This window comes from Nicotiana sylvestris, chromosome 9 (assembly GCF_000393655.2).
Source record: "Nicotiana sylvestris chromosome 9, ASM39365v2, whole genome shotgun sequence".
Lineage (NCBI taxonomy): Eukaryota > Viridiplantae > Streptophyta > Magnoliopsida > Solanales > Solanaceae > Nicotiana > Nicotiana sylvestris.
The window spans coordinates 126,771,241-126,788,381 of record NC_091065.1 but is presented as its reverse complement, the minus strand read 5'-3'; the positions used below and the strand labels follow the sequence as shown (position 1 = coordinate 126,788,381).

At 42.2% G+C, this 17,141-nt stretch overlaps 1 protein-coding gene across 1 annotated transcript; it reads left to right on the top strand.

The window, feature by feature from the left end:
- Positions 1 to 15,272: 15,272 nt before the first annotated feature.
- LOC138878191 (uncharacterized) lies at positions 15,273 to 16,439 on the top strand. Its single transcript, XM_070157856.1, has 3 exons — positions 15,273 to 15,562; positions 16,030 to 16,170; positions 16,265 to 16,439. The coding sequence occupies exons 1-3, from the start codon at positions 15,273 to 15,275 to the stop codon at positions 16,437 to 16,439; spliced, it is 606 nt and encodes a 201-aa protein (XP_070013957.1).
- Positions 16,440 to 17,141: the final 702 nt, after the last annotated feature.

Below are 17,141 nucleotides of genomic sequence, written 5' to 3'. Positions count from 1 at the left end.
TACTACAACTTCCGAAATTCCATTCCGACCCTCGGATAAAAATCTCACTATCGAACCGGAAACTTCAAAAATTCAACTTTCGGCATTTCAAGCCTATATTAGCTACGGACCTCCAAAACACAATTCGAACATGCTTCTAAACCCGAAATTACCCAACGGAGTTAACAGAACCATTTGAATTCCATTCCGAGGCCGTCTTCCCACTGTTCCAACTACAGTCAAATTTCCAAAACTTAAGCTCTCATTAGGGACTAAGTGTCCCAAAACTCTTCGAATTTCCAAATAAACCCTCCTGGCAACTCACAATAGCAGAAACAAACATGGGGAAAGCAGTTAATAGGGGATTGGGGCATTAATTATTAAGACGACCGGACGGGTCATCACATCCTCCTACACTTAAACATTCGTTCGTCCTCGAACGAGCATAGAGACATACCTGAAGTAGTGAAAAGATGAGGTAACGGCTATGCATATCCTGCTCGGTCTCCTAGGTCGCCTCCTCGATCGGTTGACTCCACCACTGAACCTTCACTGACGCAATGTTCTTTCACTTTAGCTTTCGAACCTACCTCTCCAATATCGCCACTAGCTCCTCAACATAAGATAGATCCTTGTCCAACTAGACTGAATTGAAATCAACCACGTGCGATGGATCATCGTGGTACCTATGGAGCATAGAAACATGAAATACCGGATGAACTCTTGCCAAACTGGGAGGTAAGGCAAGCTCATAAGTAACCTCCCCAACACGCATCAATATCTCAAAAGGGCCAATAAACCTCGGACTCAACTTCCCCTTCTTTCCAAATCTCATGATGCCCTTCGTGGGCGAAACCCGAAGCAGAACTCGATCTCCAACAATATAGGAAACATCACGAACCTTCCAATCCGAATAGCTCTTCTGTCTGGACTGGGCTATACGAAGTCTATCGTGAATCACCTTAACCTTCTCCAAAGCATCCTGAACCAAGTCTGTGCCCAATAATCTAGCCTTATCCCGCTCAAACCAACCTACTGGGGATCTACACCGCCTACCATATAAAGCCTCGAACGGTACCATCTGAATGTTGGACTAATAGCTGTTGTTGTAAGCAAACTCTGCCAATGGCAAGAAATGATCCCAAGACCCTCCAAACTCAATCACACATGCACGAAGCATATCCTCAAGAATCTGAATAGTGCGCCCGGACTGTCCGTCCGTCCGAGGGTAAAATTATATACTCAACTCCACCCAAGTACCCAACTCATGCTGAAAGGCCCTCCAGAATCGTGATGTGAACTGAGTACCTCTATCTAAAATGATGGAAATTTGAATACCATGCAGACGAAAAATCTCCCGGATATAAATCTCCGCCAACCACTCCGAAGAATAATTAGTACACACAAGAATGAAGTGCGCGGACTTGGTCAGCCGATCCACAATCATCCAAAGAGCATCGAACTTTCTCAAAGTTCGTGGGAGCCCAACTAAAAGTCCATGGTGATCCGCTCCCACTTCCACTCCAGATTCTCTATCGGCTGAATCAACCCACCCGGTCTCTGGTGCTCATACTTCACCTGCTGACAGTTGAGGCACCGAGCTACAAATCCAACTATATCTTTCTTCATCCACCACCATCAATAGTGCTGTCTCAAATCCTGATACATATTCGCGGCACCCGGATGAATGGAATACCGTGAACTATGGGCCTCCTCCAGAATCAACTCCCGAAGCCCATCGACATTAGGTACACAAATCCGATCCTACATCCTCAATACCCCATCATCACCAATAGTCACATCCCTGGCATCACCGTGCTAAACTTTGTCTTGAGGTCAGGCAAATGAGGGTCATCATACCGACGCTCCCTGATACGATCAAATAAGGAAGACCGAGAAACTACGTAAGCTAGAATCCGACTGGGCTCCGAAAGATCCAATCCCACAAACTAGCTGGCTAAGGCTAGAACATCCATCGCCATAGGCCTCTCCGATGGTGGTAAATAAGACTCCCCAAACACTCTACTCGGTGACTCAAGGCATCGGCCACCACATTGGCCTTGCCTGGGTGACACAAAATAGTGATATCATAGTCCTTTAGCAACTCTAACCACCTCCTCTGGTGCAAATTTAGATCCTTTTGCTTGAACAGGTGCTGCAAGCTCCGATGATCAGTATAAATCTCACAAGGAACCCCATACAAATAATGGCACCAGATCTTCAGGGAGTGAATAATGGTAGCTAACTCTAGATCATGGACAGGGTAATTCTTCTCATATACCTTCAACTGTTTGGGCGCGTAGGCAATCACCCTATCGTCCTGCATCAACACCGCTCCAAGGCCAATCCTCGAGGCATCATAATAGATAGTGTAAGACCCCGAACTTATAGGTAGTATCAAAATTGGGGCTGTAGTCAAAGCTTTCTTGAGCTTCCAAAAGCTTGCCTCACACTCTTCTATCCACTGGAACGGAGCACCCTTCTGGGTCAGTGTGGTCATATGGGCTGCAATCGATGAAAACCCCTCAACAAAACAACGGTAATAACCTACCAAGCTAAGAAAATTGCGGATCTCTGTAGCTGAGGATGGTCTGGGCCAACTCTGCACGACCTCTACTTTCTTGGGGTCCACCTGAATACCCTTAGTCGACACCACGTGGCCTAAGAATGCCACGAAATCCAACCAAAACTCACATTTAGAGAACTTAGCATATAACTTATTTTCTCTCAAGGTCTGAAGCACTGTCCTCAAGTGCTGCTCATGATCTTGACGACTCCGATAATACACCAGAATATCATCAATAAAGACAATGATGAACGAGTCAAGATACGACCGGAACATATTGTGCATCAAATGCATAAAGGCTGTTGGGGGCATTGGTCAGACCAAATGACATAGCAAGAAACTTGTAATGACCATACCGAGTCCTAAAAGCAGTCTTCGGGATATCTGGCTCCCGAATCTTCAACTGATGGTAATCTGAGCGCAAGTCAATCTTAGAAAACACCTGTGCACCTTGAACATGGTCAAACAAATCATCAATACGAGGCAAAGGATAACAGTTCTTCACTATAACATTGTTCAACTGGCAATAATCAATACACATACGCATAGAACAATCCTTTTTATTCACAAACAAGATAGGAGCACCACAAGGTGATACACTGGCCGGATAAAACCCTTATCAAGCAATTCTTGTAACTGATCCTTAAACTCCTTCAACTCAGTAAGAGCCATACGATATGGAGGAATAGAAATGGGCTGAGTGCCTGGCAGTAGATCAATGAGAAAATCAATATCTCTATCGGGTGGCATGCTCGAAAGATCAACTGGAAATACATCAGGAAAATCTCACACTACTAGGACTGAATCAACGGAAGGGGTATCAATACTGACATCTCTCACATAAGCTAGATAAGCGTCACACCCCTTCTCAACCATACACTGAGCCTTAAGGAAAGAAATAACTCTACTGGGAGTGTGATCTAAAGTACCCTTCCACTCAACACGGCGTACACTTGGCATAGCCAGCATCACGGTTTTGGCATGACAATCAAGAATAGCATAATGGGGCGACAAGCAGTCCATGCCTAAGATAATGTCAAAATCTACCATGCTGAGCAACAATAAATTGGCTCTGGTCTCAAAACCACTAAGAGCAACCAAACACGACTGATAAATGTGGTCCAATAACAAGAGAATCTCCCACAAGAGTAGAAATATAAACAGGAAAACTCAAAGAATCCCGAGGTACACCTAAATACAAAGCAAAATAAGAAGACACATAAGAGTAAGTGGAGCCTGGATCGAGTAGAACTGATGCATCTCTTTGACAAACTAGTATAATACCTGTGATGATAGAATTAGAAGAAACAACTCGGTACGGACAGGAAGGGCATAATATTGGGTCTGGCCTCCCCCTTTAGGGTGACCTCTACCTCCCCGACCTCCACCTCTAGCTGGCTGAGCAGGTAGGGTAGCAACTGGAGCTGTAATCATAGCCTGAGAACTCTGCGGGGCACGCTGTGGCTGAGAACTCTGTGGAGGCGCACTCCTCCCAAGTCTAGGGCAATCCCTCACTACATGGCATGTGTCACCACACTCAAAACATGCTCTGGGAGGATGTGGTAGCTGTGACTTGCTCAGGCCAAGTCTGTTGGACTGACCTCTGAAAGCACCCCGCGCAGGAGGCGCACTAGATACTAGAGGTGCATAATAAGGCTCCTAAGTCCTAGGAGGAGCTAGAATACCACTGGCTACTAGAAGAGCTGAATGAACAGGGTGACTCATGTAACCCTTACCATGACGACCTACAGCTAGGGCATGGGCACCATAATAATGGCCCGACTCTCGAGACCTCTTGGCCTCCCTCTCCTCTCTCTCCCTAGCAGGCATACCTCAATCCTCCTAGCAGTGCTCACCACATGATGCTAAGAAATATCCATCTCCAACTCACAACCCATGCTAGACCTAATGTTGGGAATAAGCCCCTCAATAAACCGGCGAACCCTCTCACGAATAGTAGAAACCAAGGTTGGTGCATGTCTAGCCAAACTAGTGTAACAGACAGCATTCTCTGAGGCAGTCATAGCACCCTAGTGAAAATGCTCAAACTCTGCATGCCATTAGTCCCTGAGGCTCTAAGGAACATACTCTCTCAGGAAAAGATCTAAAAACTGAGTCCAAGTCAGTGAAATAGCCTCATCCGGACTATCTAACTCATAGGTGCGCCACCACTTATAGGCGGCTCCTCGAAGCTTTAAAGTAGTGAAGGAAACCCCGCTCGACCCTAATATGCCCATGGTACGGAGAATCGGTAACGCTCATCTTGATATCCCAGAGCATCATCCGATGCTAGACCACTCAATACATGAATCTTGTACTTCTTGAACCTCTCAAGCCTCAACTACTCATCCTCGGAAGCCGCTGCCCTGTCCTCGAACTGATCTCGGACTGTAGGCTGTACAGGAATAATCTCAGGGACCTACTCAACATGCACTCACTGCTTAGGAGTGTGGGCGGCGGGAGTCTATGCTCCTCTCCCAGCCTGAGATGTAGATGCAACAAGGGAAAACAACCCTGCCAGAGCCAAAGTGGTGTACATGCTCTTGAACTATGCCAGAGTCTCCTGTAGTGCTGGAGTAGTAGCAGCAGTAGGCGTATCTGGTGCCTGAACTCTGGCTGGAACTACTGGTGGTACCTCGGTGGCAGCTCGCGCAGGTGCTCTGGCTGCACCACGTGCGCGTCCTCAGCCTCTACCCCTACCCTGGCCTTTGACGGCTGCAGCAAGGGGCGTAGGTTCCTGATCATCTCGGGTAGCGCGTGTCCTCACCATCTGTGAGAGAATAGAAGACAGAAGTTTAGAATTGTGATGTCAAAATCTCGCACGACAAGGAAGTCAAATGAAGTGGAATTTTCCTAACAATTACATAGCCACTTGTAGATAAGTAAAGACGTCTCCGTACCGATCAGCGAGAATCTAATAAACCAGCTTGTGATTCATGACTCCTATGAACCTAGATCTCTGATACCAACTTGTCACGACCCCGGTTCGCCCTTCGTGAACCATCGTGATGGCACCTAGTCTCTACGACTTGGTAAGCCTAACAATGCAGAAAATAAACCAATTTGCGAAAAAAAAAATTAAAAATCGAAATAGTGAAATAAAACAGTGTTTAAAAGTACCGCTTGGCATAGACAATATCAACTCTCAAAAACTAATACATTTCCCAAAACCCGAAATCTCATGAACACAAGCCTTTGAATGTATACCAGTAGCTAACTCCAGAATATCTAACTAGGAACAGAAAAATACAGAACGGCTAATACTTAAAATGGAGAGTAGAAGTGGACTCTTCGGTCTGCGGACGCGGCAGATATACCTCAGAGTCTCTACAAAATGCCTTGTCTCAAGCGTGGAAAGTCTAAGTGGGGGTACCTGGATCTGCATATGAGAACCTGCACAGAAAAGGGCATGAGTACATCATAGTGGTACTCAGTAAGTGCCAAGCCTAACCTCGGTCGGGTAGTGACGAGGAAGGTAAGGGACCCACTGAGATTAAATAAAATATAAGTGATGACAGAATAAGATAATTAGTACAGTTGAAAGCAGACAATAAGAATTTAATACAGGATAATATGGAAATACAATAACTGGAACAGAGATAAAAACAATCACAAGGAAATACAACTCTTCACAAGGATAATAACCAGGGATCTCTCAGTATCCCGAGGATCTCTTAGTACCCTCAATATATGCTAGGGATCTCTTGTTATCCCGAGGATCTCTTGGTATCCTCAATATATGCTTGGAATCTCTTAGTATCCCGAAAATCTCTTGGTATCCTCAATATATGTGCCAAGGATCTCTCGGTATCCCTCACTTCAGCTCAAATCATAAATACGTACACGGGATCTTCCGGGATGCTGTCTCGTAGTCCCAAAGTAAAACACACAACCGCAACACAAAGAATACTCAATTAAGCTAAATTTCATACCAAGTAAAACAGGTAATTCTAACCTAACATGCTTCACATAATACAATTAAGGCAGTTTAAGTAAATAAGCAATTAAGACAGTTAAACATGCTTTTTCTAAGCTAACAGCATGTTTAAATTGCAAGTAGTATAAAACAGGAAAAAAGAACACAATTGAAATTACTTAAGGAAAACCGGATTTTCAACAATTAGCTCAAGTACGCACTCATCACCTTACGTACAAGACATTTCAATTATCAAATATACCAAATCCCAAGGGGAAGGTCCCCCACACAAGGTTAGGCAAGCCATTTACCTCGAACCAGCTCAAAATCAACCCGAAACCACGTCCTTGCCACGAGTACTCGACTCCAAATGGCCCAAATCTATTCAATTCAATTGCATAATGTATATAACACTTCAAGTAACTGATTCTACAATTACATTCTAAGCTTATACGCAAAATTAGGTAAAATGACCAAAACGCCCCTCAGGCACACATCTTGGAATCTGGTGAAATTTACATTTTCAGAAGTCTCATACTCTCGCGAGTATATACATAACATGAACACTAAAATCGGAGTTAATTGGCCCCTCAAATACACATTTTAAGGTGTCTTAATCTCAACCCCTAGTTACCCATTTTCCCCAAATTTTTCACCACTAATTAGGTTTTTAGTCACATATAAATGAGTTATGAAGTCAAAAATGTTAACTCCAAGTGATTCCCCTTTGGTTCTCTCAAAAATCACCCTCAAAAGCTTCAATCCCGTTCAAAAATGGTGGAAAAATGAAGAAGGGTCGCGGATGGGCTATTTAAATACTGCCCAGATATTCCTTCTTCGCGAACGTGGAAGGCCCCTCGCATTCGCGAAGCACAATTTCACTTGGGCCCAGATTTCTTCATCGCGAACGCGATGTCCAGGTAGCGAACGTGATTCAAAACTTCCTCCTCCTACGCGAACGCGGGAAAACCATCACGAACGCGTAGGTATAGAACTCCCAGCTTCGCGAACGCGGCAGACACTTTGCGAATGTGAAGAATAAATTCCTCACCAGCCCCAGATCCTCTTCACAAACGTGAGACCCCACTCGTGCACCCGAAGAAGGAAACCAGAACTGACTGTTGCAACATTTTCTGCAATTTTCTATGTTTCAAAAATGACCCGTTGAGCATCCGAAACACATCCGATGCCCCGGAACCCCAACCAAACCTACCAACTTATCCCATAACATCATTCAAACTTGTCCCAACCTTCGAAATGCTGAAAACAATATCAAAACACCAATTTAGCATCGGATTCAAGCCTAAGAACTTCAAAAACTCTCAAAATACGCTTTCGATCAAAAAGTCTATCAAACCTCGTCCGAATTACCTGAAATTTTGCACACACATCACATTCAACACTACGGAGCTACTCCAACTTCTGGAATTCTATTCGGACCCTTGGATCAAAATCTCACTATCGAACCGGAAACTTCAAAAATTCAACTTTCGGCATTTCAAACCTAAATTAGTTACGGACCTCCAAAACACAATCCGAACAAGCTCCTAAACCCGAAATCTCCCAACGGAGCTAACGTAGCCATCAGAATTCCATTCTGAGGCCATCTTCATACTGTTCCGACTACGGTCAAATTTCTAAAACTTAAGCTCTCATTTAGGGACTAAGTGTCCCAAAACTCTCCGAAACTCCAAATAAACCCTCCCGGCAACTCACAATAGAAGAAACAAATACGAGGAAAGTAGTTAATAGGGGATCGAGGCATTAATTCTTAAGACGACCGGCCAGGTCGTCACATAAAATCTTGCATATGCAATCACCACACATTTCCCTTTTCTTATGCCAATCTTCAAAAATGTTCAAACAAAGACAATATGCTCATAACAATCCTAGCCTCAAAAACTAACTCAATATCACAATGCACTTATGGATTGAACATCGAACATTCTAGAGAAGTCATAATGTTATCTATCCCTCGAGAAACCATGTGCCATCACAACAAAAGCAAAGAGTAAAATCACTTCACACATTCAAATCTCATGCTCACATCTATCAAAGAAATTCGCTTATTCTGACAAAAGAAATCACATACATGTAATTGGTACCATAAGTTTCCCCTTAATGTAAATCTCTACTAATGTAGGCTTGCTCAATCTAAAATCAATTAGGACTTTTTCAAGGTTGTAATGTGGGCTAAGTGACGGGTAGGATATATATACGAATAATGGTTCACCCTCCTAAGCACTTTAACACCTCACCAAATAACGTAAGCGCAAATTCTTCAATCCACTTCAATTTCACAAAACATATTACCCCCAAAAATATTTCCTTTTTCTTTGAGCAATATCGTCATTGACACTCCACTAGAAAAAATACAAGATATTTATTCATCTACTATTTTTTTTTCTTTTTCTTTTTTTTTTCTTTTTTATACTTTTTTTATCTTTTGAAATTTCCACTAGTGGCGTATTCTTTTACAAAAACAAGTATACCTTTTTTCCTTTCAATGGTTCCACTCAAAATCCACCCCACACTTAGTCCCTTCTTACTTCTTTTAGTAATCATTTTACAATTAAATAGATTTATGAAGTAAAAGGTTCAAAACAATGTCAATTAAAAACAGAAAGAGGTATAAGCTTGTAATGTGGGTGCCAAATAAAAGTCTGTAGACTCAAAAGGTTTAACTAGGGATAGATTTTATTTGTGCTAAGCAATTAAGCTTAAAAGGATCAAAGAAAGCCTAAAATCATTTTTCAAACCAAGCATCACCTAAAATTTTGCTTCAAATCACATGTCGGGTAAGTTCTTGACGCAAGTACAATACATGGACTACACAAAAATCTCACCACACATGGCACATGACTCACTAAGGACGGTTCCATTCCGACTCTCAAACAATGCAAGTATTTATGAAGCCACGAGATATTAAGCATTAAGCACAACGTGAACAAAAGTCAAGTAAATGAGACATAGGCGTCAAAAAACATGTTATCCAAGTAAGCAAGGCATCATCAATAATTTAAAATCATAGGAAAGATACTACACATGCCAAAGTATAAATATGCTACTATCAAACAAGTCAAAGGTGCCTACGAATTTATATCATTCTTCCTCAATTTATTTCCTAAATGCTAATCTACTCTAAAAATTGAAAAACTACCACCCAGTTCAAACTACATCCTATGGAAAAGAACTGAGGCACAAAGAAAAATCACAGGGGATTATTAGTACCAACGAAAGCTAAAAGACATATTCTGGATTTTTGTTTAGACTTTAATTCCTCAAGAAAGTTGTCTAGGAGATCCATCATTGGGGAAAGTCCAATTGGCTCACTTTTGCACACTTCCTATGGCCTTGATTCCTATGCTCAAATTCTTATAAAATAAAATAACACAACAAAAATAATACAAAAAGAAAAAAAATTAAGACTAAAAGAAAGAAGTAAAGCTGGGTTGCCTCAGTTGTATATCAAGGAAATAGTCAGGCTTCATGGCACTCTAGTTTCTATCATTTCAGATCGAGGAGCTCAACTCACAACTAAATTTTAGAAAAGATTACAACAAGGTTTGGGTACTTAGGTAAATCTTACCACAACCTTCCATCCACAGACCGGCGGGCAAGTAGAGCGGACTATTCAGACGCTTGAAGACATTTTACGTGCTTGTGTTATTGATTTGAAGGGTAGCTTAGATGATCATTTTCCACTTATAGAGTTTTCTTATTACACCAGCTTCCATGCCAGTAATCAGATGGCATCATTTGAGGCATTGCATGATAGGAGATGTAGATCTCCTATTGGGTGGTTTGATATTGAGGAAGCTGAGTTAATAGGGCCAGTCCTCGTGCATCAGGCCATGGAGAAGGTTAAGATCATAAAGGAATGGTTGAAACTGCTCAGAGTTGTCAGAAATCCTATTCAGATGTTCGTCGTAGAGACTTAGAGTTAAAAGAAGATGATTGGGTATCCTTGAAGGTTTACCCTATGAAGAGTATTATGTGGTTTGGGAGAAAAGGGAAATTAAATCCGAGGTATGTCAGGTCGTACCAAATCATTCAAAAGATTGGTCAGGTGGTGTAAAAGCTTGAGCAACCACCTGATATGACATTAGTGCACCCGGTATTTCATGTGTCTATGATGAAGAAAGTAATCGGGGATCCGTCGCTTATCGTGCAGGCTGAGACTATTGAAGCTAATGAAGAACTATTATATGAAGAAATTCCAGTTGCTATTCCTGATAGGCAAGTTCGAAAATTAAGAAATAAAGAGATTGCCTCTGTGAAAGTGTTATGGCGAAACCAACAAGTTGAAGAGGCTACTTGGGAGGACAAGGAAGAGATGAAAAAGAAGTACCTCATTTGGTCAAATCTAGGGAGTTAGTCAAATTTGGGGTTACTAGTGTGTGGTGTGAAAAATTGAGTTGCATAAGGTGATAATAAGTGAACCTTGAACCTCATTCGAGGATGAATGATCTTAAATAGGGGAGGATGTAAGGCCTAGTAAAAGTTTTCCTAAAACCCGGGATTTCGGGATTTCCTAAACCTCATCCAAGAAAATTTTTCGGAAGTTCAGGGCATTTGTCCGACCAATTCTGCGACCGCAGAATTGATATGCAGACTGTAGAACAGCCGCCGAGTGAAGTAGATATTTGAGTTCATTTTTTGGACCAATTATGCGGTCGCATAATCGTTCCACGGACTGCATAACCCATCGCAAATCCCCACATAAAAATTCCTGTAGGGGTGTTCTACAGCACATTATGCGACCGCAGAATAGGTCTGCGGGCCGCAGACCGGTCGCATACTGAGTTAGAAAATTTCAGTTCTTTAGGGCCATTTTGCGGCCCATTCTGCAGAGCGCAAATGCATTATGTGGTCGCATATTCAATCGCAAATCCGTGTCAGGGCTGCAAATTTCTAACTTTTAGGCCCGATCCTATGTCATATATCTAATGCCATACTTCATTTTGAGCCTATTTTCTGGTACTTTTAGAGTGAGAAAGAGAGTTTTAGAGGGAGAAAGTGTTCTTCATCAAAATTACTCCTCAATTCTTGTTTAAACCTTGAAGATTGCCAATAGAGGCACCTAGGTCTTCTTTCAAAGAGGTACGATTCTATCACCCAAAGTCTTAATTTCCAAATGTAACTAGAATGGGCCATTAGAAAGGGAATTCATGGTGATGGTTGTGATTATCTTGCATGCAAGTGTTATAAAAGAGTGTAGGGGGAATGTGAGCTAAAAATGGTTAAGAATGGGGTGTGGGATGATGGAATCTTTCACAAAAAGGTCTTAATAATATAATGCACACCTAGTGTTTGATTTTGTGCTCAAATGAGCTAGAATCTTGATTATCCTTCTAATTTTTATTCAACTTGTTGTATTCCTAGAATAGATTGAAGGTGCTATGAGTTCCGGAATAATTGTAAAATTTAAGGAAAGCTCAATTGTGGTATGTATGGCTAAACCCCCTTCTTCTTAGAATCGAAACCTCTGGTGTTCATATAGATGGCGTAAGTCCCCAAATTGATCATACTAGAATTGACTATCCCTAATGTGTTGTGTTGAATGATATATGTTCAATATTTGTTGTAAATGCCTACCATGTCATCTTGCTCTTTTTAGGATATGTTTAAAAATATGGAATATATGTTATGAAAGGTTAAGACCTCAGGTCAAAGATCGAATAAAGGTTGTGCCAATTTGTATGAAAAGCCTATATGTGCTTAAGACTTTCCAAGTTTTCCCTTATGTGTACAAATGCTTTACATGATAGACCTTATTGTTGCTGATGATAGTTTTATTAAATGTGTAAAAAGGGAAACTTTAATCGTGAAATACGGCCAAGTGCCAATAATGACTTAATAAATGAGGCCACTCGTGCCAATGTATTGAAAGATGGGACAGAAATAATGAAGTGAGACGATTTATTGAAAGAATGATGTCTCAAGTGAGATGGCCTAGCCGATTGGGCCGTGATCGGATGCCATCCCGCATGCATGGTGGTAACTGAGCTAGAAATGATGATTGAAATTATGGATATGGTTGATGTCTCAAATAAGTTGATCTAGCCGATGGGATCAAAATTGGACTCCGTGTAAGAACACGGTGGTATTGTGGATTGTGTCATATGGTACTAAAGATTACCCAACTTAATAAGATGGAATTTGATTGAGAACTTATGTGATCCTTACTTGATGTTTTCGTATTATTTGAAGCTCTTATTGTACATCATGACCTTTTCCCCCATTGTATCATTGTTCATTCTATTGAGATGGTATTTTAGCTTTACCAGTACTATTCGACAGTACTAATGTCCCTTTTGCTGGGGGCACTACATCCTTAAATGGATGTAGGTGGTTCCATAGAAGATAGTGTTGATCGCAGCTAGTGGTTCATTCTCTTCTCAACAGTCTTGGTGAGCCCCATTTAATCCCGAGGTCATGTATTGTATCTCTTGTTCATATTTTTACCACATTTTGAGGCATAGCCGGGGCCTTGTCGCCGACATTATCATAACTATCGTTGTAACTTAAGAGGCTCCGTAGACATTATGTGGCTTGTGTATGGGCTCTAGAAAGGTCAGATGAATTATGTTGTGCTTTGGACTCTTGTTCCACTAAATCATAAAATGTATGTATTTTGGAAACTTAACAATGATGCATCAAAATGAAATGAATAAGTAATGTTTATATACATATGATCCTCTTTCTATTTTTAAACATGTCTTATCTTGAACATAAGCGGGTTGGGTAGAAAGTGTCTAACAAGCTTGCTCGACTGGGTCCACTCGGTTGAGCGCTGGTCGCGCTCCTCGAGGTAGGGGCATGACAAACTTGGTATCAGAGCCTATGGTTTTCAAGTGTCCTAGGATGTCTCGGAGCCGTGTATAGTAGAGTCCTTCATATCGGTGTGTGTCGACCACATCTATAGGTTGGAGGCTACTTGGACATTTAGGAACAATTCCCTTCTTTGATATTTTGGATCGTGCGATGAAACTAATTGTGAAATTGTTCCTCCTCTAACTAGTGCATTCCATTAACTTTCAGTATATGGCATCTAAGAAGAGAGCAAGAATTGGCCAAGGAGCCAATGCCACCCCGGCAGTGGATGTTGATTCTTTACTTATTACTATGGGTGAGCACCCGAGGGGTAAGGATAATCCCCCGACTACTACACTGCCTGATTCTTCTACACCGGAATAGAATGCACCAGTCCCTAAATCTACTGAAGGTGCAACGATCCCTCCCAAATATTCTTGTTCCACCTCCAGCCCCAGCTTCCGGTTCAGGTATTTCTGATGGGGATCTTAGGGGAGTTATCCAGATACTGACACAGATGTTGGCTTCCCAAGCCCAAATATCGAATGTTTCCCCCGTATCTTCTAGCCAACAAGGGGATTCTACTAGTTTTAGGGTGAACAGGTTTCTGCAGTTCAATCCTCCAGTGTTCACGGGTGCAAATCCCGAGGAGGATCCACAAGACTTTATTGATGAAATGAATAAAACTCTTTGAGTTATGTGTGCTACTGAGACGAAGGGAGTGGAGTTGGCCGCCTATCGCTTGAAAGGGGTGACATATTCTTGGTTTGAGCTATGGGAGGACTCTCGTAAGGATGGGAGTCCTCCAGCGAGGTGGAGTTAGTTTGCAGATGCTTTCATGGATCATTTATTTCCTGTCGAGACTAAGGTAGCCCATGCCACTGAGTTTGAGAACTTAAAATAAGGAAACAAGAGTGTGTGGGAGTACCATATGGAGTTCGCGTGCCTGTCCAAGTATGTTATTCATATGATGCCCACCATGGAGGCCACAGTGTGCCGGTTTATGCACGGCCTTAGCCCTTTAGTTAATAATGAGGCTGTCATAGCTGCTCTAAATTTCGATAGGAACTATAGAAAGATGGTGGCATTTTCTCAAAATACAGAGACCCATAAAACGGAAGAACATAATGGGGAGAGAGGGTAGCGGTAAGGCCCGATCTACGGGCAATCCGGGAGATTCAGTTGGTAGGGGAAGATCAGCTTTTAGGGGAGGATCGTCAGGACCATATTAGTCATATGTAGAGTCTTTAGCTAGTGCTCCACTAGAAGGGGCTAGTCAACAGCAGGCTAGTCGCTTCAGGCCCAATAAGGGCAGCAGGGGACCCTGCTAGCAGGGCCGATCAGGAGGGAGATTCCAATAGCAGCGAAGGCCCCCATGCCCCAAGTGTTGGAGGATGCATTTGGGGATCTATTACATGGACCTACCTGTAAGTTACGGGTGGGGGATGAGAGGTCATATCTATAGGGAGTGTTATGCATCACGCCAGGGTACGCGTAGGTATATAACATAGTCATCTAGTTCTGCAACTACTACATCTTCAGCACCCTCTCCAGCTCGAGTCACTCCAACACCAACAGGGTGTGGTGTAGCTAGGGGTGGTGTGTAGGGTTTAGGAGGACCTAGCCGTTTTATGCTATGAGTAGTCGCCAAAGAGTAAAGAGGCTTCTCCTAATGTTGTCACATGTATATTTACTGTCCAATCTCATGATGCATATGCTCTTATATATCCCGATTTCACCTTGTCCTACGTTACCCCTTATGTTGCTATGGAATTTGGGATAGAACCAAAATAGCTTCATGAGCTGTTCTCTGTATCTACTCCAGTTGGTGAGTCCTTTATAGCCGTACGGGTTTATAGAAATTGTGTTATCACAGTGCGGGGTCAGGATACCATGGCTGATCTCATTTAATTGGGAATGGTCGATTTTGATGTAATAATAGGGATGGACTAGATTTATTCATGTTTTGCCCAGCTCGACTGATAAAATAGAACTATGAGGCTTGAATTTCCAAATGAACCAGTTGTCGAGTGGAAGGGGGATAATGTGATGCCGAAGGGTAGGTTTATTTCTTACCTTAAGGTCGCGAAGATGATTAACAAGGGGTGTATCTACCATTTGGTCTGGGTTACGGACACCGACGAGGCACCTACACTTGAGTCGATGCTATTTGTGAATGAATTCCCAAATGTCTTCCCGGATGAGCTCTCTGGGATCCCACCTAACAGGCAGATTGATTTTGGGATTGATGTGATGTCAGGAATGCAACTTATATCTATTCCACCGTATAGAATGGCACCGACGGAATTGAATGAGTTAAAGGAACAATTGAAGGATTCATTAGAGAAGGGTTTCATTCGACCGAGTGTGTCGTCTTGGGGCGCACCGATTCTCTTTGTAAGAAATAAAGATAGGTCGCTACTAATGTGTATTGACTACCGGCAACTTAACAAAGTCACAATAAAAAAAGTACCCATTACCAATGATAGATAATTTGTTTGATCAATTATAGGTTGCTAAGTACTTCTCCAAAATTGATTTAAGCTCAGGTATCACAAATTGAGGATCAAGGAGCAGGACATTCCAAAAATAGCTTTCAGAACCCGGTACGGGCACTTTGAATTTTTGGTAATGTCTTTTGGGCTAACAAATGCCCTAACAACTTTCATGGATCTTATTAATCGAGTCTCAAGACTTTTCTTGACTCCTTTGTGATAGTGTTCATTGAAAACATTCTTGTATATTCATGAAGTCGAGAGGACTATGCCGATCACATCAAGGCAGTTCTACAGACTTTTCATCAGCAACAATTGTATGCAAAGTTTACGAAATGTGAATTTTGGCTTGAATCTGTTACATTTTGGGTCATGTTGTCTCCAGAGAAGGAATTAAGGTTGATCCTCAAAAGGTTGTAGCAGTGAAGAATTGGCCTAGACCACAACTCTAACAGAGATTCGCAGTTTCTTGGGTTTGGCCGGGTATTACAGGAAGTTTTTGGAGGGGTTTTCTACTCTTGCCTCTCCATTGACTAAGTTGCTACAAAAAGCAGTTAAGTTCCAATGGTCCGCTGCTTGTGAAATGAGCTTCCAGGAGTTGAAATCAAGATTGACTTCGGTGGCGATATTAACCCTGCCAGAGGGTGTAGATTGGTTTGTGGTATAATGAGATGCTTCAAGAATTGGGCTTGGGTATGTATTAATGCAACGTGGAAAGGTTGTAGCTTATGCTTCTAGGCAACTCAAGAATCATGAAAAGAACTATCCAACACACGACTTAGAGCTTGCGGCAGTGCTTTTTGCATTGAAGATTTGGTGTCATTACTTGTATGGGGTCCACGTGGATGTATTTACGGACCATAAAATACTTCAATATATTTTCAAACAGAAGGAGTTGAATCTGAGGAAGAGAAGATGGCTTGAGTTACTCAAAGACTACAACATCGATATTCTATATCACCTGGGAAAAGCCAAAGTTGTGGCGAAAGCTCTTAGCCGAAAATCTATGGGTTTTTTGGCTCACCTGAAGGCATGTCGAAGCTGTTGGCCAGGATGGTTCACCAGTTGGCTAGTTTGGGAGTTCGTCTTGCGGACTCTAATGAAGGAGGGGTATTTGTGCAGAATAGGGCTAAATCATTGTTTGTGGCAGAGGTCAAGGAGAAACAATACAATGACCCGTTGTTGGTACAACTGAAGGAGGGGATTCATAAACATAAAACTATGGCTTTTACTCTTGGCATGAATGATGGTATACTAAGGTACCAAGGGCAGCTATGTGTTCCAAATGTAGATGGTCTCCAGGAAAGAATCATGGTTGAAGCTCACACTTCTAGGTACTCCGTGCACCCAGGTTCTACAAAATTGTATC